General features: G+C 43.0%; 1 protein-coding gene and 1 long non-coding RNA gene across 7 annotated transcripts in view; one reads left to right on the forward strand and one right to left on the reverse strand.

The window, feature by feature from the left end:
• The window catches only part of LOC123977475, a 21,194-nt gene extending 11,735 nt beyond the window's left edge, over positions 1-9,459 (forward strand). The window contains exon 3 of the long non-coding RNA XR_006826690.1: positions 9,262-9,459. This is a non-coding gene — a long non-coding RNA (uncharacterized LOC123977475). The remainder of the gene's footprint in view (positions 1-9,261) is intronic.
• The window catches only part of stxbp5a (syntaxin binding protein 5a (tomosyn)), a 111,344-nt gene that overhangs the window by 29,650 nt on the left and 61,005 nt on the right, over positions 1-20,689 (reverse strand). For all 6 annotated transcript variants that reach the window (XM_046060179.1, XM_046060181.1, XM_046060184.1 and 3 more), the window contains 3 exons: positions 11,323-11,386; positions 10,257-10,340; positions 176-299 (listed from right to left, as the gene is read on the reverse strand). In XM_046060179.1, coding sequence (XP_045916135.1) covers positions 176-299; positions 10,257-10,340; positions 11,323-11,386 — 272 coding nt within the window. The remainder of the gene's footprint in view (positions 1-175; positions 300-10,256; positions 10,341-11,322; positions 11,387-20,689) is intronic.

The following is a 20,689-nucleotide window of genomic DNA, read 5'->3' on the forward strand; positions in this document are numbered from 1 at the left end:
CTATGTTTACCCCGTTAACAAATTCTGGGTGCAAAATCTATCCTCTATATACAGTAGTCCCCTCCCAGAATCCCCACAAAGTAACATTAAACACTACAGATTAATATATAGGTAGAAGTAAATGAGCAAATTAGGGAGGGGTGTGTGTTTGTTTTTGAGTGTGTTTCCTCCTTACCGTGTGGGGTGATTGTCTGTATGGGTTTGCCCTGGCCTCTGACGTTCCATATGGTCAGAGTCCCATCTGAGTGACTGCAAATGAACTGCTTGCCCTCGTGATGCCAGGCAACTGAGTGGATTGCCTAGGAAACGACATGCAGGGAGCGAGGGGGAGGGAGGTCAGCAGTTCAGCAGGATGAAACATCATGTGCCACCTTACGCTACAAGTTTGTTGCATTGCCGCAGCCATAAGGTACACAGTAGAATGTTCATATGGGTTAAATGCTGGTGATTCAGGATTATATACCCCTGAACAGATGGTGAAAGCGAGATAAGAGTCCGGCCCCTGACTTCAGAGCGTTTCCTGTGGCATAAATGCATATATTAGAGGAAGCTTTTATACGGCCCATTTGCTGAATATGGAGAAAAGTGGGAATGGATTGGTCATTTTATTCATGAATGCCAGGAGGAAGGTTTTATTACCATGGGTATAAATTTAAGAATTCTATTTCAGAAAGACACAAATTCACTTGAGGAAAAAGAAAATGTCTTCATTCAGTTTAATTGAAACATAGTTGATCTGGCGCATTCAGGTTCATCTGGTGTCAAGATACTTATTATGATTTAAAATCAAATAAAAGTATTTAATTAGCCTGTCTTGCTAACCCAAAAAAGCAAAGAAGAAGCAGAGAGGGTAAAAGAGAATATCACAAAAAATACTGCAGTTTCTCAGTTATGTATATTTAAGAAGTAAACAAGGAAGTTCAAAAACAATTGCAAGTTTAAAACAGGAAATAAAAGTAATTGCAACATTTACAGTTTCTAATGGAAAAGCCAACAATGCTGAAAGGGGCTATTTAAGAGGCGACCTTTGAGTTAGGCCTTCAAAACTAAGACACAGGCACAGAGACAGGTTAATAGATATGGAAAGGAACAAAGAAAGACAGGCCAGGATTTGAGAGAAGGTACCCTCTCTGCCATCTCATCTTCCCTGTCATCTAAACAGTCCTGTTGCCGTTGTAAGCCTGGCTCCCAATGATTTGTCTACTGACAAGCAATCAATGAAAACACAAAACACATCATGACCAAAGTATGCCAGTAAAGGGCAACCTTCCTTATTGATGCCCTTTTCATAGCTCATAATTAAACCTGGCGAACGTTTTGACATTAAGTAAATATGACGACATGCACCAAATCTGTGGGAACACTCACAACAGCATTTTACAAAAGCAATTTAACAAGGCTTGTCACATGAATTATCACCCAGGGGCATGTTTTTACCCGAACACCTGCACCATCAGTAATATGCCCTACAACAAGCCTAGTTCTTTGTAAGTGAAATTATTCTTTGAGAGACTGGATGATTGAACATATTCTCTGACATGATGGTTAGTATTAAGCATAGCCTTTTGGGTTTTTTAAATTTTGCTGTTCATGCTAAATCTCCCCTTATTTTTTTAAGTGTGAACTTAAAATGCTGCTCCTTATCTCATATCGCTCATCTGAAATGAAGGATCACCTGGCTGTCAATGCCGACGTGGCACACGGTCAGCTTGTCTCTCTCTTTCAATTGAAGCTGCAATTTATGTAGGTGTATATCAATTTTACCTTCAGTTCTTCATTAATCATCAGCGGTGCTGCGTGTTTTTTTTTTTTTTTTTTTTTTTAGAAAATAGCTAAAAGAGATGGAGTGGGGAACCAATGCCGACTCGTGCTCATGTAACAACAGTGATATGCTCACCACAACAAATGTAATTTTCATATCTAGATATTTTGAGGGGTAATGAACCCCATCTCTTGCACAGCCTGACCTTAAACTCACAAAAATGAGACCAAAAAAGTGATACGTGATGAGACCATGAACAACCAAAAACCAGTCAGAGGTTCCTAAGGTGGGTGTTTTTGGATGCACAGCCTTGAGGATTTTCAAAGGTCTCATTATCCTGATTTCTCAGTGGGATTTCCTCCAGGTCACAGAGAGCTTGGTGAGACAGCGCTATGGTTATGTGTAATCGTTCTGCATAAACACAGACTCACATGATGAGTAATCCCTTTCGCTTAGACAAATGAAACATGGTTGAAGTTCGGAAACCAAAGTTCATCGGAGTTCTTTGGATCTTAGGGAGTTTCCTGATTTCCTGTTCATGAAGATTGTTTTCTTGGAAATAATTAGAGCCATGATGAGTAATGGCTTAGGTGTCTTATCTAAGCTGATGGTGGATGTGAGTCCTGATAGGCAAAGTGACAGGGATGGTGGGACGTAGTTTGTCAATAATTTGTATGCCAGAAGTGATTCACCGGCGTGCAGTGCCAGTGGTGTGGATGCAGTTACACCAGGTGTGCTGAATGCAGTGTGATATAATTTTTGATTCTGCAAATTTTATCATCCCACACTCTGGAATTGAAGAGAATTATCCCACATTGGGTAAGTTGTACATATAATTAGACATATAGAGCAAATTATTGGGGATCTGGGACCTGAGGTTGGCATAGGGAGTGATTCATAGGTATTGTACTCATTTTTATTTATGGATAGATGACAGAAGTTTTAACAAAGATGACATATTAGTGATTGTGGATACCAGTGGAGAGGAGGGTCTAAGATGTTTTTTCTTTATGCGGACTAGGGCTGCAACTAACAGTTATTTTCATTATCAACTAATCTGACAACTATTTTCACATTTATTTGACAAATCATTGAGTCTATAAAATGTCAGGAAATTGGAAAGAAAAGGCTAATCACAATTTTCCAAAGTGACGTCTTCAGATTGCTTCTTTTGTCCAACCAACAGTCCAAAACCCAAAAGACCTTCATTTACTATCATAAATGAATTAAAGTCAAAATAATAAAAGCAATTCCTCACATTTAGGAAGATTAAACCAGCAATGTTTTACATTTTTGCTTTAAGAAAATTACTAAAACAATTAATCGATTATCTAAATAGTTGTCGATTAATTTTCTGTCGATTAATTTTCTGTCGATCGACTAATTGATTAATCAACCAAGTACATTTTAGCTCTAATGCCGACTGCAGCCCAGATAAAGGATGTGATATTACATGCTAAAACTTATCACACTTTGTATGAGAAAAAGCCTCATTCACCCATTCAGAGATGTTTCGACAGCAACAGACTGAGTTCTAGAAACTTATCAGTGCATTGTTCACTGTGACAGTCCCAATAGGGAACAATGCACTGTGTTTAATTGGAAAATGAGAAGGGTAATAGATACACATGGCACTCATCATATCAAACAATACCAATTAAAAAGACTAATTTCATGATTTATTACATTAGGTCAGTTTTCATAGATTGGTCTTTTGGGGGAAGAGAGAATTGAGTCAATGCTACTACACACAACTAGACGAGCAAGTGTGTCCCCATACATACACACACTTGAATTCATGGCAAAGACGAAAACAAACACACAAACCGAGATTGGTGAAGGAAAATAGACCTACACATAAGAACACATATCACAGCCCTAATTAGAATAGCTTCTGCCAGCAGTGTGTCACAAAGAGAGACAAAGACAGCTTAGCCCTGAAGTGCCACACAGACACACACACAGGGCCTCTCACAGCAGTGGTAATTCAGCTCAAGTAGAAAAACATTTAGCCAAAAAAGGCTTAATCTAAAAAAACAAGCATTTGGGGCCAAGTATGTCAACAGATTTCCATAGAGCAATCCCTTTTTGTATTAGAACATGAAATACATTCTGTTTTTGTTTTGCTGTTAATATATAAACCCAGAAAGAAACAAGCCCCGGTGAGCTTGTATTTACCAATTAACTGCAAAAAATTACTTTTGCATTAAAATAGATGATGCACCATCATCGATTGTGATTGGAGCAAGAAAAAAATGCTTTGTTATTACCACTCTCAAAGTACAACAGAGACTTTTGTCTTTAGTTTTGGAGGTATATTATTAAAAAAGTGTTAGACATAAGTAAATGTTGACATATTGGTGATGCTAGCTGAAAAATCACAAAAGTCATTAACTCTTTAATCCGCCTAAATTACCAATAAACTATTTGTGATTGTCATTGTTCAGTGTAATGTAATGATACATATTTTACAAAAGTACCAGCAGTCCATGAATGTTCTACATAGCGGTAGCGTCCCGTAGGCTAAAGAATAAGTGGTTAAAGGTTGGTTGGTTGGGTTGGTTGGGTGTGTTTGTAGTTTCCTGTGTTATGTTGTATTTTTGGTCTGTCCTAGTGTTCTGGTCTTGTTCAAATGTCTGTGTTCTTTGCCTTTGAACATGTTTTGTTGGTAGGACACTCGTGCCATGTGTTCTGTTTAATTTTGTGATTTCTTTCCCTGTATGTTTCTGTGAGCTTCGTGTTTCCTGTTGTAGTTTTTGTCTACCCCTAGCGTGTGTTGACTTGTTTTACTTCCTGTGTCTGTCTCTTTGATTGTCTGTGGTGTCAGTGATTATATTCTTCTCTTCAGCTGTATTTCAGTGGTTTACTCCGTTCATTCAGTGCCAGTTCATTGTTTTCACTCCGGTTTATTCTTCCTGCGACCCAGTTTCTCCCATGTTTCATGGTTTTTGGATTGTTCCCTGTGGATTTTTACTTTCTGTTGGCCACTTGGACTTTTCTCAAGCTACATTTATTGGACTATGTTTTGTAATTTCTCAGTTTGGTTTAATAAATCACATATGAGTTATCTGCTCTTCTCCAGTGCGTGCATTTGAGCCCAAAATCCTGTTACCAGCGTTCAGCCCATGAGCTGAACGTAACATAAAATTCATCCTCTAGAGACCAATAAAATTCATCCTCTAGAGACCAATCCAATTAATCCAATGATGGTTCCAATATTTCACTCTGGACCAAAGCACTGGGCCAACAAAAAACCCTTTAACATCTTAATTTCTCTTAGGAATCACAATAGGAAAATAAATTCATCAACAAATGTGTTGCCAGACCAGTGTGCGGGACACTGAGTCTTGCAACAATAATTAGTTTTATGAAGAGTAAGAGTATTCACTGACCATCATATACAGAATTATATTCTATCCAGTAATGGATATTGCGCCAGACTTGCCAAATGACCTATCAGCTTTGAATGGTAAAAGTATCTGTCTGTTCTCGACAGGTCTTAGGGGAAAAGGAAATACTTCGTAATGAAGCCAGGCTCGTGTCAGGTACAGTTTGCCAATCATTTGTAGCATCTGCTTTTAATATTCTTAGACAGCCAGATGGGAGGATTTACAGCAAATAGAGTGTCCAACAAAAAGAATACCTCAGAAACATCTTTCTGCCAACGTACTGTCCAATGGACAACCTTGCCCAATTGGAACTACAGTGTGCTACTAATATGTCTACATCAACTTGTTTTAAATCTTACTGAACCTGCATTCAAAAATAGTCGTTTACTATTATATGAATTATGGTGTTAAAATTTGTTAATAACACTAATTCGTCCACTGGCAAAACAGTTCAATCTTTTTTGTATAGCCTGGCAATGAATTAATGCTTGGTGGTTGTGGGAATAAGTTTACACTTGTTATTGTTGGCCCTCAATAACAGGTCTGAGAATTGTGGCTTGCTCCTTGTTTGTGTAACAAGACAAAAGACTAAATTAGTGAGTTTGAATAAAAGGCCTTTTGAAGGTATAACACATAAATAAAAATAAATCATCCTTGCTTTCATTTAGCAAGCAACAGCCAACAGTATACAAACAGCAGGGGAAGGAAGGAAGTAGAAACTCCGATCTGCCTGTAATATGAGCCATTCGACAGGGCTGGACTCAAACCAAGGTGTTGAGTCAGACAGAAGCAGAGTGGAGCATGGTCGGGGTGACGGATGCTCTCTGGCTAACACTCACTGGAAACCCATACTGCTGATCCACAGCTAATAACACACAATCCACTGAAAGACACAGAGTGGAAGGTGAGCTCTTTCAGCTTTTTTAGAGCTTGTAAAAACAAAAGTTTGTCTGAACTCAATGGAAACTCTGTTGTTGTCTGTGAGCCAGGTTAAGTTCCCTGATTTGCTGACATTTCTGCAGTTTGACAGCATCTATAACTAACAAAAGCTTAATTTCAGTCAAAACAATATCATTATTTCCCTTATGTGCAACCTACTTGCTGAGGTTGTATGAGTACATTTGCAAAAGTTGTTAAAAACTGTGCCAAGAATAAAGGAGCCGACATTTCTCACCAAAAACATTTATCTCTATCCTTTGAAAACCTAGACCATAGACTGCCTTTCACTTGTTTCAACCCCTACAAAATTCCATCAACACTAAAATATACTTTAAGACATGCTCATTCCAAAGTCTGAATCTATCACTGCATAGTCTGCTGACTTACTATGCTGTTTAAAAGAAGAGGCGGAAAAGCTTCGTTATTCATTTCAGTCGACAACTTTGATACTTGGCAGCAAGTTTCTAGGCAAATAGCGTTTGAATGAAAGCGCACAGCAGGATGAATATAGCTTGCAATGGGGTTGATGGCTCTAAGAAGTTATTTCACCCTACAGTATTGTTTGCAGAAGCTATACAGAGATGACGCTTACACACATTCATGAGCGACTGATGGCAAACAATCCCAACTGTACCAACTAATCTGTGCCGTATCAATGGCTTATAATGAATATGAGATATGTTTAATGACAGGAATGAGCTAAGTAGTGCAAAACATCTTCAAATTAGACACATGTTTTCATAGCAACCATCTTGGTGTTGGACATTTAGCTCAGCTGTCATCATTCCCAATTAAGGGAGCAATATAGATAGATCATATAACTCAAGTATGCCTGTACACCAGTGCCATTTCATCACATACTGTAGGCCTGTATCTCTCTCTACATATTGTATGCAGACTTAAAACTTCTTGCAAACCATAAAGTCTAAATCCTGCACAACCTGTCAATCGTATTATGAAACTTGGTTCAGTATACCATCATCAGGTAACATTAATTTATCAAACAACTTCAACAGCATACAATATATAAACATCACCTGAAAGTCCAGCAATCAGTGGAGGCTAGAAATAGCTTATCGCATCCATGAAAATTATAATAATAAGTCATTTAGCTGCCGCTTTTATCCAAAGCGTTTTACAATTGCTGTATATATGTCAGAGGTTGCACGCCTCTGGAGCAACTAGGGGTTAAGTGTCTTGCTCAGGGACACAATGGTGGATGTGTCGCAGTGGGAACTGAACCCGGGTCTCCCACACTAGAGTACAATCCTCATCTCCAAATGATGATAATGAGTAATATAAAATTGATTATCAAATCTGTTACAGCTTGAATATATAAACTTTTGAAAATGTAGTGTTTGTTTAAAACACACATTTTAGCAACTGTGATAAAAACAGAATTTCTATTATCTACAGCCTGTCTACAACAGTGCTTTTACAAAAGTCATGGCGCAATCACAACCACATTTCACTAACGATGCAGCACAGTAGAACACAAGGATTTTCTTCCATGTCCTGAAAAGTGTTGTGTTGCAGTGCAAATCATGGTGAGCAAAATGAGAAGCAGTACACCCCCCACCCACACATACACACAAAACCCTGGTCTCTGGAGATGTGTTAACTGTAGGGGTTTGGGGAGAAGAGATGAGCTCCCTTAGGAGATTCATTACTAGAGAATGTAATGCCCTAAGAGCAACGAGAGGATATTAGATTATCTGAGAGGGGGAGAAAGAGCAAAGACAGCGAGAGGGAGCATCAGTACATACCGAACATACAAAATTCACTCTCATTTTTGTGTGTCCGTGTAGTCCTCGGTGACTCTTATCTCAGTATGCTTACAGCAACATAACCTGCCAATGAGGTGAGCATCAGCATGAGTGTTACAATAATCTCATTATCTTTAACAGCCCGTTTGGCTCTGTGTCTAAGCACTGAGGACACCACTGAATGACCATGTACATGTTGACTGTGTGCACTTGCGTGTGTGTGCTCGCAACCATTCAGTCGGTTTAAACCTCAGTGACAAATTTATGAATGAGTTCTTCCTCTTTATAGCCATATTCAGTTCCCACTAAGACTCTGATGGCCACAGCCATGGCCTCACAACCAGGTGAAGAGCGGTTTTCTTTAGGATTAGTTTATATACCTTTTTCATACACATTAGACATTTGTTGCAAATATTTATTTGGTTACAAATAACTTACAGGACACTTAGTTCATTTCACATTATACTTTATTTAGTTGACTATACAGAAGCATCTTTTTGGGAGCGCGCACCATTAGTTACTTTTGGATTGTCATTTTGTTTGTATAATTTTGTTTCTGAGCTTACCAATGTTGGATGCCACACCCGGGAGAGATCCAGGAAGTGTGCTGGCTTAAAGGGTTGGCACTTGGAGCAGGAGCAGCTTTATAGGAGAGGTGGCCTAATTGGACACCACCACTGCTTGTTATGTCCGGGGAGTGGCTTTATTCTCTCATTAGATATTTTGGGGTTTAGATTTATATTATATTTGAGTATTTTGAGTTAAGGTTAAGTAAAAGTACATTTCTTTTGGAATATGTTTTTAGGTAGGTTTTGTTGTTGTTTGTAGTTATGTAGTAGTGCTGTTGTTGTTAGTCTTCCCCTGTGTGTCAAAATTGGTTGGATCAGCCAATATATAAGTCCCCTTTGTTTCTTGTGTAGTAGGTCAGTTGTATTTTTGAGTCTCTTATGTTCAGAGCTTTAGTTACTGTTTGTTTATTTGACCTCTTTTATGGGCCCAAACCTTTACCTTTATTTTGTTGTAATGATTTTTGGCAAATAAAAACCCTTACTTTTGAATTTCCCTTGTGACTCCTTTTGCTTAACTGCTTGGTCCATCACAGGACCATGGACTGTGGGAGGTTAGACTGTGTTCAGATAAAGCAGAAATAGATTACACCCATAGAGTAAATCTACATGGGCCCAAGATTTCCTAAATATCCAATTACCAAAACTACACCAAAAAAACAGGCTGTCGAACATTTTATCACATCTATAACAGATCATAAAAACATTCCAAATACAGCAACCACATGAGTGGAGATAACAGACGCAGTCTAGGTTTGACACATGCCATGTCCAGAAGGGATCTAAGCAGCCCTGATACTGTGTCTCTTTTTTATTGTTGTCTCTTCTTTTATTTATAGGTGCACACTATTGCCTCTGGGGGAGCCAATAATGCCACATGATTCAGTGCTTTTAAAAGGTGGACCTTTTAAAAGAACGTTGCTCTTTTTACAACCATAATATGCAAACGCACACATCACTGTGCAACCCTGCAACCTCACTCTGGAGACATGAACACATGGCCCTCTACTCTATAAATAAAGACATTGTTGAAACATTCATTTCACAAACTGTCTCTTCTTTATAAATGGCACTACTCATGTGGAAAACATATTGTCTGTAGTTGTGACTGCAGCACTAGCCAAATTGACTCTTTTTTTGATTGCTAGTGGGCAGATTTTGTTACCTCAGGACAGAGCCAGGCTAGCTCTCTCTACTTGTCTTTGTACTAAGCTATGTCAGCCACTAATGGCTATAGTTTCATATTTATTGTACAGACATGAGGTCTGCATCAATGATCTCGCTCTCGGCAAGAAAGCAAATTGTAGTGTATTTCCCAAAATTTACTAACTTTTCTTTTGAGAAATTACTTACTGATGAGCGCCTTCATTTTTCTAATAGCTGGATAGCACAAATCCAGTTAGTGAGTCCAGTTAGAGTTGGCTGTAAAACTCTCCTCTGGCAAACCAAACGTCTGCTTCATCTTAATTAAACAACACATTACAGTTGTTTCCTATGAAGACAGACCTGTCCCCTTCTATCCTAGTGAGATGAAATAGGAAGTAAAAAAATATATTTCTTCTCAGCACTTTCATTTTGGACCATCAACACATGAGAGAGGAGACTCCGAGGTGTGTGTCTGTGTACAGTATGTGTGTGGGATCTTCTTAACTCAAATTCTAGGTTTGTTCTAGAAATAAAGTCTCCAACACACACACACAGCTGTTACAGTTCAGTTCATGAATATGTGATTTAATTCCCAGTTTCTGTATTAAAAAGATACTCTGAGGATCAGAAGTGGGAGGAATGACTGAGAGCTGTTAGAGAAGAAAGGGAAGAGGGGAGATTTGCCTACCTCATCGTAAGTGTAGCGATAGTCAGCCTTCTTTGATTTCAGATCCCACAGGACCACGATCCCAGACTCAAATCCAATTATAAGCTGGAGAGGAAGAGTGACAGGCAGTCAGTGAGATAGGTAGGAGAGATGACAGGGAAGAGATAGAATAGACCCCATGATGGGTTGAAAAATAAGTAATACATTTGACATTCTTGCGCGGCATGAAAGTAAGTCAGGTGTAAGGAGACTACAGGGGCTGAGGAAGAAACCTCCCCGCCTTGGTTCATAAGAGATAATAACAGAGAATGCAGAAACTTTTTTTTTTAACATAAAGTGTATTTTTTTCTGAAGACTTATTTATAGAAACACTTAATCTCAATACCAAAAAAAATAGAAATATGTATCACTAAAGCAGATCACCTGAATGCAACGGGCCCTTTTTTAGCTGTGCAATGGAAATTACCCTAAATCATGACAATGAGGCTGTATTCATGCACAGTGTAAAAAAAAATAACCTAGGTAAAGTGAAATATATACAAGAGGGTGTGGTCAATGATCCGTCTTCTCAGTTAGTCACCTTACTTTGTTTCTCACATTGTTTAAAAAGTCAAGCAAATCACAGTGGTAGGTGACTAAAATGTCTAGAGAGAGCGAGCAAACCAACTTCTCCAAGTCAAGGCCTTCTTTCAGTCTATAAGCAGCTTCAAGTAACTTCACTGTCATATTAATGAGTAAAACTTGTATGTTTAAAGTGTACATGTTGGAGAATTTCATGCATTTCATTTACACGTGCTGATGGAATCATCAAATTCAACGACCAGATTCTTGGTTGTCTATTCTCACTGCAATTACAAACACCTAACTTTCACCAATGACACAACTCCTTGCTGTCTGTGAGGTCCTATCTGGAACTAAATGCTTGTGAAACCATGGTGCAGGTGTGCAGTGTGATACTATTTATGGATTTGCTGTCTGTGACTGGTATACTATACAGAATGAATACATTATTAAAAACGTGTGTATTTCGAGTTCGAAGGTATTTGCATGTTTGTGAGGAGAGAAAAAAATATTTTGTTTCCTTTACCTTTCCCTCATCCATGGGATTGTCACTTATGTGGACAACTGGTCCAGGGTGAGCCTTGGAGGACCTTATGAGAGAGACAAAGACGGAGACATGCAGTACTCAGAAATCTAAACAAGGCCACAGATGTGTAGTTCATAGTGATATATGGGAATGGTTAAGGTGGGAAGCAAGTGTCTTTGAACCTGTGGAAGAGGTCTGCTAGGGAGGACAGATCTGCCAATCACTCCAAGGCTCTAAAAGGCTGTTCAAAGACATAAGCTCACTTAAGGTTGTGATGGATGGCTCTGTCAGGCCAGGCAGCCCCCAATGGCTATGTGTATGTGCGTGTCCATTTGCATGTCAGCGGAGAAGACAGCACAAAATGCTCGGCTGCCCCCTCCTCTCCCCCTCCTGTCTGTGCTTTACCCTCCAGACAGCCTTATGTCAAATCTCCTCTCTCTGTGTGCCATGTGGCTGCAGAATTCACCAAACCTGCCCTGCCCTTAAAGAGAAGATGTGGGCTGAGGAGCGTAAGGGAAGGTCACAGCTCAAAAACAGTGACTGTTAGAGCCTGAAACACAACCCCAGCACAAGGGAGCAAGGGCAGAGATGCCTGACAAGGAGAGGATGTCTCCTTGTTTTTGCCCATGTCTTAGCAGCAGAGTTTTTTATTCAACTTACAGTCAGACAGTGAAGTGCAGGACATGCTGATGATAATATAAAGTATAAAAACTGTATATGTTTAAATCAAGTTACATGTTTTTGATTGAAATCTATTAGCAGAGGATTAATATAAACTCCTTTTCTTTAAAGGTATAATACATTAAAATGCCTAAAAACTACTAGGCCTATGTTGTATGTTTTGTTGAGTTGTGCACTTATTTACAGTATCCCAAATGTTTCAAGTTAATGGTGCGTTTGATTTGGTCGCCTGTTACTATATGTGTGCGTGTGTGTTAGAGGTAGCAGTTAGTGGGCAGGCAGGCAGTCAGTCAGTTTTCTCTATATTTAGCCTGTTTGTGCTGGAGCCTTATTACCTAAGCTCTGCTGCAGCTGGAGCTGTTGATTTATCTAATCCCCCTTCACTGCCTGTCTCTCAGCTAACAGCCATCCAAAGCAGCACGCGCATGTACACAAACACACACATTTGCATGTCGGCACAATTAAGACACATCTTAACACCCACCCCGTTTGTACAACCTATATCCATAACAAACAATTACCCTCTTGCTGAATAACAAAATGCAACTTGTACGCATAAAAGCTTTGCCCTCCTATCCCGCATGGTTCTCTTGTTTTAGGATTTTATGCGCTATGTTCTCTGTGTTCCCCTGTGAGGCTAACAAAGCAAATCTGTTTGTTAAAACCCCGTTATTATACAGTAAATAAATGTGACATGAACACATTCGCAAAGTCCACAAATGCATGTTCAGGTTAGGAGATAAAGGAATCACCATGGCAACAGAGGCAGGATGGGCAGAGCGCAGACAGGCTCCCAAAAATCATCCATACTCTGCCACAACCCCCCCCCCACACACACACACAAACAACGCCTGCTTAACTACTTCAGCACGCTCCTGTAACCACACATTCCTGCCTGTGTACTGCTAATGACTGCGCTCTGCATACGGAGTAAAAAAGCTCTTCAGGGACAAGAACATTTAGGGATGTGTATGTGAGTCTTTGCATGATCATGCAGATAGATGCGCATGCTTGTTTGACTGTGAACATGCCATTATTCTCATAGTATCATTCACAGTTATGGGCATCACATTCTTGTCTTTCAGCTACAGATTCAAGGTCTTTCGTGTCACACACACACACACACACACACACACACACACACCCGACTACTAGAGTTAAATTAAATGCCCCATGGCAAATATAATTCTTGTTTGGTACATCATCAAATCTTCACAATCTTCACCCCATGGCACCTTCAGTTCAAGTGGTCATCTGTTATAAAACTTTATTGCACCAAATCCTTCTTGGTGTATCAAATATGCATCCCACCCCGTGATGCTTTCCGCACATCAAAGAAAATGGACCATTGCTGTGCGAATATGATGCAAGCACACTAACAAAGACCTGAGCACACACATACTAAAAAGCAACTGTTTATGGGCTTGTAGATGAAGTGGGGGGCAATAGCAAGAGTAGCACCTTATTGAATTTGGAAACAACTCTTCAGCCACATGTCCTCTTACATACACACACGTAAAAAAAGACAGCAAAAAGTGAATTTAAAGAAAGGTATTTTCTGATAATAAATAATATATAATAAATCTGATATAATGCACAGGTATTATTTCAGCATTCATATTTGAGAGCTTAATACTAACACATGTAAACTCACACATGCACAGTGAAGCCCTGAACATCTGGTGTCACCACGGGTGACACTCTCTGAGGCAGCGGAAGTGCAGTCACCATGACAGTGTTTCCGCAGCAACATGGCTTAAACAGCCCGTTTGCAGTACGCCCATACCATGTGTGGCCTCATGTCACCTCGGCAGACTGTGAGTGTGTGTCTTATTGCATAGGAGTTTGTGCAAAGCTCATCTTTGAGGCTAATGTGTCATCAATATATATATACACTGTATATATATGCTTTTTCATGTAACCATACATGATTGCTATGTATGGTTGTTCCAGCGTGAAGAACATCTTTCTCATTAAAGTGCCCAGCTGTACTGATCCTCCCATACAGGTACATTCAGGTTTTCAGTACATGAATGAACAAAACTTAAATATCAAATCCTCAGCATTTTGCATTAGCTCCCCTCTTGCTGTTGACTGACAGTGCCATTGTCAGCTTAGCCATGGTACACAGTGTATGCTGCTTCCCAGTTAAAAACTTGCTGAAAGACAGCAAAAGCAACAGAGACAAATAACCATTATGTGATGACTCTGTTGCAGTTAAATCGTGTAATCCCCGTAAAACTGTTAAATAAAGGTTATACACTTTTTTTCATTTAGTTTGACTGACCAAACAAGAAATAACATGTTAATTAATGAGATGCTGGTGCTGGTGGGCTTTGGACAGAGCCAGGCTTGCTGTTTTCCCCTGTTTCCAGTGTCTATGCCAAGCTAAGCTAACTGTTTCCTAGCTGTATGGGAGCTTTATACTGTATGTAACCAACAGATATAAGATGGGTATTGATCTCCTTACCTAACTTTTGGCAATAAAGCAAATAAGTGTGTTGCTAAGTCTTTGCTGAGCTATTTATCTACATAAACAGTGCTTAGTTTAATTTTGTATTTAACTGAATGAAAAAGTTTGAACAAGCAACAGACTGAATTTAGAAGTGAAGACAGTCAAAAGCAGCACATTATGAACATTGAAATAAACAATGACTACAAATCTTTGAACTGTACTGAACAAGATGATTTAAAGCAGCATTTGTTTTTTACTTTTTACTATTTATCTGTAAGTGCATCTGGTGTTGGAAGGCTGTGTCTCCCAGGAAAGGTCACTGTACTGGCCCTACATCTGCAACATGGGTTTCCTGGAACCACTGTAAATGGCTTTGAGGATACAGGAGGCTGAGACTTTTCCCTAGTAGTACAGTACATGCAAAAACACAATACAGTGGAACATACGTAGAGGCATGAAAAATGTTCAAAAAAGTATTCACAATAGCTTCAGGGTCCTTAGTGGGAGAGTGGGAGAAAATGAAAGGGGACAGGACAGAAGAGGCCTCAGGCCAACATGTTCATGTGAACGATGTGTCATAGTAAGCTGTTAAGATTTGACCACTCCTGTTCCACTTCCCCCCAAGCTCACTGTAGCCAGTGACCGTATAGCTGAATCAAATCAAACACAAACAGACGCTGCCAGGTATAAATAAATAAACATTATTGCATATACAGTGCATACATGCATACAAATTATGCTTATGAACAAACACAGATTCACATGTGGCCTTACTGCAATGTCCTTAACGCCTATAGCACTGACTGAACTATAGCGCAATGCCGTTGGTTATTTACTGTAGGATATGTGTTTGTCTAATCGTCTTTCCAGTACCGTAGCTTGGGAACAGAGGCATGAGTCATGTCATACAAACACACAGAGAACTGGCCTAGCCACGCCTGGGGCCACTGGCACAGCTACTGCAGCTTGGATGATGAGGGATGATGACCCCAGTACACACCATATCCTAGGCTCGTTACAGCAATCATAGTAGAACAGAGGTGCAGTGGGCAGGGATTGATATAAAATATATGAAAGATTGCTTCAATAGCACTATGTGTACAGCCGGTGATGTGGCTATTGGTTAATTTACCTGTGAGTGAAGTGTTCCTCTCAAAACTGAAACTAATTAAAACATATCTGAGAAGCACCATGGCACTGGCGATTTAAAAAAATAATAATAATATGGCCTTAAAGGAAAAGCTTGTTCTTCACAGTAAAGTTGTGTTACAATCTAAGTTGTGTGTGCAGGTGGGCTTTTTTACAATAACTTTGTGTAAAATCCTGAACTCTGCCACAGTGAGTAATGAGGACAAGTCAAATACGGAGTGCCATGGTTAGCTCCCCCAATCATGGCCATCGCAGGATCAGCACCTAGAGAGCAGTTGTGACACTTTGTAGTATCCTCTCTATAAAAGAAAACCCATATGCTCTGCGGTGCAGGAAAGGGGCCCTCTCAGGGTTTTTGCATTTCAGTGCTGTTGATGATGATATAAAGCAGAGAAAAGCAGTACTTTCTTTCATCTGAGAAACTGCAACCAGTAAACCAGCAAACTATTAAATAAACAATTATTCAACGGAAAAGATTTTTTTGTCAGTACATTTTCGTCACTTGACTTATCGCTACAGTGCTAATTCGTTAATATAGATCAAGTGCAATCTTCCTCTGATGACAGCATCAGAAGAGAACAATGGGAAAGGTACAGGGGCCAGTGTATCTGGACTGCAACCCTACAAACCCCACAGCTGGCAGGGAGACACAAGGAGAGAGAATAAGAGAATCACCTCATGCCTCTCTGATCTGCATCAAAGCAAACCATAGACACACAGTCATACAATCCAACAGCTATGCAAACTGAGAGCATCTGTAACAAGAATATATTCCCGGCCTTCTTCGTGTCCCACAGAATGGCTGTGTGAGTGATGGGGCCTGTACCAAAACCTAATTTCCCTCAAAGTAATTGTTCAGGGCTATAGTTTGGATGCAAACAACAACATGTCAAGGAAGGTTTTGTGGCTTAACAAAGCTGTTGCGGAACAGAATGTTAAGTTAGATGATGTATGATGATTTGTACAATCTTGGGGTGGGCTGAGGAGGTTAGAGGAAAGAATGTGGAGAATGTGTTAGAGGAAAGAAAGAGGAGGAGCACATATGTAAGTTATGCAGGTCAATATGGCTCATATTACAGCACACTGTATGTCACTTGTATGTACATTTGTATGTACGTGTCATTGTATTATTGCAAAATATAAACAGAGATTTAGATTATTAAATTATCTTCGACTAGCAACATGGTGGTGTACTTGCTGCAATGTTTACTGCTTCTGTAATTTGTGATGTCGAGGAAGGTGGGTATTGAGGCCATTTAAAATTCCACTTACAGGCTGTGTGACCTTTTGTTTGATGTGAATGTGGCATAAGGTTCTATTTCTAATTCTAATATAAACTCCAGTGTTTTGGGAAGGACTAATCTACCTTTTAGGAAAGTCCCTTCAGAGGTTATGGTTCATGTAGTCAAAAAGGATTTGCCACCAAACCAGAAAATAGTAAAACATTTAACATTTATACATAATTGTGTGTTTTCTAAATAATATTTCACTTTTGCATATAAAGCACCATGAGGGTACAGGTCCTTATAGTTGAAATAACCTGATCTTTCTTTAGGGATGCTTTCACATTTGTTGTGGGGACAGCCCAGCTGACGGTGAGTGTCCTGGTTTTACTTTTTTTTTCTCACTTTATTTCACCCATTGTTTTGCTCTGCCTGCCTCCCTGTGTTCTCCTCCTCTCTCCCTCGGCTCCTGAGCCCAGCCAACTACCTACACCTGCACCTCATCAGCCACCTCGTCAGCCTGCCACACCTGCCAGTAATCAACCTCATCCCAGCCTGTATTTCAACCCCGGTTCTCCACACCATCCTCGCTTGATCGTTGTTGCTCCTTACCCGGTGCCACCTCTGCGTCCAGGCTCTCATGTTCCTTGTTTTTTTCTCATTTTCCCTGCATTTTGTCGCTCCAGTCACTAACCCTGTCTTTCTGTCTGTTTTCCCTCCCAGGTTCACTCACCCTCTCGCCCCCTTCCACCGGCACTATACCCCAAGAAGTCCTTCGCGCTGTGTCCTCTCAGGGAGCCATGCTCGGCCGACACACGGCTCATCTCCAGTCCGTGTCGGGCGCGCTTGGCTTCCTGACTGAAGAGGTGCAGCGCCTCGGTGCGCGCCTCCCTGATCCCCTCCTCACGTAGCCCTGGTCCCCCTCTCACTCTCCGCCTCACTCCCTGGCCGCTGACTTAAGCCCGCGCCCCCCCGCCGGCGCTCCGTTCCCTCGCAAATCGCCAGTCTCCCACCCGGACAAATTCTCTGGTGTTTTAGGCACGTGCGACGGCTTCCTGGTACAGTGCGCCCTGGTGTTTAAGAGCCAGCCAGCAAGTTTCCAGTCCGACGAGGCCAAGGTTTGTTACATCGCTGGGCTGCTCCGCGACCGGGCTCTCTCCTGGTACGCAGCAGTCAGTGAGGGCCAGCCTCACGTCCTCTCCTCCTTCTCCTCCTTCGTGGAGGAGATGTGGAGAGTTTTCGATCGCCCTGTGCGGGGGAGGGAGGCGCCTAGGCGGCTTCTCTCCCTCCGCCAGAACGATCGCAGTGTGGCGGAGTATTCTGTCGATTTCTGCATTCTGGCAGCCAAGTCGGGCTGGAACAGCGAGGCCCTCCGGTGCGTCTTCCTGGATGGCCTCAGCGATCGTATTAAGGATCTACCTCCCGCTAGGGGCGTGCCGGCAGACCTTGATTCTCTGGTCGAGGTGGCCACCGATCTGGATAACCTTTTGCGGGAAAGGGCCAGGGACCGCCTCGCTCGCGGGTCTGCCACCTCCCGCTCTGGCCTCACACCACCCCGGGCCTCTGTTTTGCTGTCCCCCGCGCCACACCCTGCTACACCGCCGGGCCCCACGGCACAGCCGGCGCCGCCTTTGCCTTCCCCTGACGCTCCTCCAGAGTCCACACAGTTCGGTCGCGCTCGCCTCTCCCCGGAGGAACGCGAACGGCGCCGTCTGGCCGGTGAGTGCATATATTGCGGCAAGCACGGCCACCTCCTGCTTGCCTGCCCCGTGCGGCCAAAAGATTCGGCTCGTCAGTAGTTTTGGGGCTACTGACGAGCCGAAACCCTTCACCCCATCTCCACTCCCCGCTCGACGCCACAGTCACGTGGGGAGACGTAGTTCTCTCCCTCGGGGCCCTTATAGACAATGAAAATTTTCTAGATATCGGGGTTGCCCGCCAGCTTTCCGTTCCCCAGATCCCCCTTGACGCTCCCCTCCGTGCTACAGGTCTCACTGGCCAGCCCCTCACCACCGTCACCCATCGTACCCAGCCGCTTCAACTCATCACCTCTGGAAACCACCATGAGTCCCTCTCCTTTCACCTTATCTCCTCCCCGTCCGCACCCCTAGTCCTCGGTCTCCCCTGGCTTGTCGCTCACAACCCCAACGTCGACTGGTCGCGGGGGAAGATCAGGAATTGGAGCTCCAACTGTCACGCGTCCTGCCTTTTGTCTGCTCGAGCCCCCGGTAATCGTGCTCCGCCTGCCCCTCCGCCCATCCCCTCAGACCTCTCCGGGGTGCCCAAAGAGTACCATGACCTTGCACTGGTTTTTAGTAAAGACCAGGCCCTGTCCTTACCCCCCCACCGCTCCTACGACTGCTCCATAGACCTCCTCCCGGACGCACGTCTCCCCTCCAGTCACCTGTACAACCTGTTGCACCCGGAGAGGGAGTCTATGGAGCAGTATATTAAAGACTCCCTTGAAGCCGGCATCATTCGCCCCTCCTCGTCTCCGTTGGGCGGCGGTTTTTTCTTTGTCGCGAAAAAAGATAACAGTCTCCGCCCTTGCATCGATTACCGGGGGCTCAACGCCATCACCGTCAAAAACAAGTATCCGCTGCCCCTCATGGACTCTGCCTTCGACTCCCTCTCCCGGTCCACCATTTTCACTAAATTAGATCTAAGGAACGCCTACCATCTGGTGCGGATCCGGGAGGGGGACGAGTGGAGAACCGCCTTTAACACTCCCCTCGGCCATTACGAATACCTCATTATGCCCTTCGGACTCACCAACGCCCCCGCCGTTTTCCAAGCCCTGATCAACGACGTCCTACGTGATTTCCTCCACCGTTTCGTTTTCATCTACCTCGACGATATCCTGATCTTCTCCCGCGACGCGACCCAGCACACAGAACATGTTCGCCTCGTTCTGCAGCGGCTTCTGGAGAACAGGCTCTTCGTCAAGGCCGAGAAGTGTGAGTTTCACGTCCCCACCATCCAGTTCCTCGGGTTCATAATTGAAAAAGGGCGGCTCTGTGCCGACCCGTCCAAGATCCAGGCAGTCGCCGACTGGCCAACCCCCACCTCCGTTAAACAGCTGCAACGTTTCCTAGGGTTTGCTAACTTTTATCGCCGCTTCATCCGGAATTACAGCACCGTCGCCGCCCCCCTCACTCGCCTCACTTCCTCCTCAGTCCCCTTTACCTGGTCTCCAGAGGCCGCAGCAGCCTTCACCCGACTCAAAACCCTGTTCACCTCCGCCCCTGTCCTCATTAACCCCGACCCCTCCCTCCAGTTCGTTGTCGAGGTGGACGCCTCGGACGTGGGTGTCGGTGCTACCCTCTCCCAGTGCTCCCCGGTGGACAACAAGCTCCACCCCTGTGCCTTCTTCTCACGCCGCCTCACTGCCACTGAGAGGAACTACTGCGTGGGAGACCGGGAGCTCCTGGCCATCAAATTGGCGTTGGAGGAGTGGAGGCACTGGCTGGAGGGGGCGGAACACCCATTCCTGGTATGGACGGATCACAAGAACCTCGCCTACATTCAAACCGCCAAAAGACTAAACTCCCGCCAAGCTCGATGGGCCCTGTTCTTCACCCGGTTCAATTTCACCCTCTCCTACCGGCCCGGATCCCGCAACACCAAACCCGATGCTCTCTCCCGGCTCCACTCCACCGACACCGCCTTAAACCCCCCTGACACCATTCTACCGCGCTCCTGTCTCGTCGCCTCCGTGGTCTGGGAAGTGGAGTCCACCGTACGCCGAGCCCAGTCCACCAATCCCGGGCCTGGCACCGGCCCCCAAAACCGCCTCTACGTCCCGTCAGGTGTGCGCTCCCAGGTCCTCCAGTGGGCGCACGCCTCCAAGTTCAGCTGC

The sequence above is a fragment of the Micropterus dolomieu genome, linkage group LG10 (genome assembly GCF_021292245.1).
Source record: "Micropterus dolomieu isolate WLL.071019.BEF.003 ecotype Adirondacks linkage group LG10, ASM2129224v1, whole genome shotgun sequence".
NCBI lineage: Eukaryota > Metazoa > Chordata > Actinopteri > Centrarchiformes > Centrarchidae > Micropterus > Micropterus dolomieu.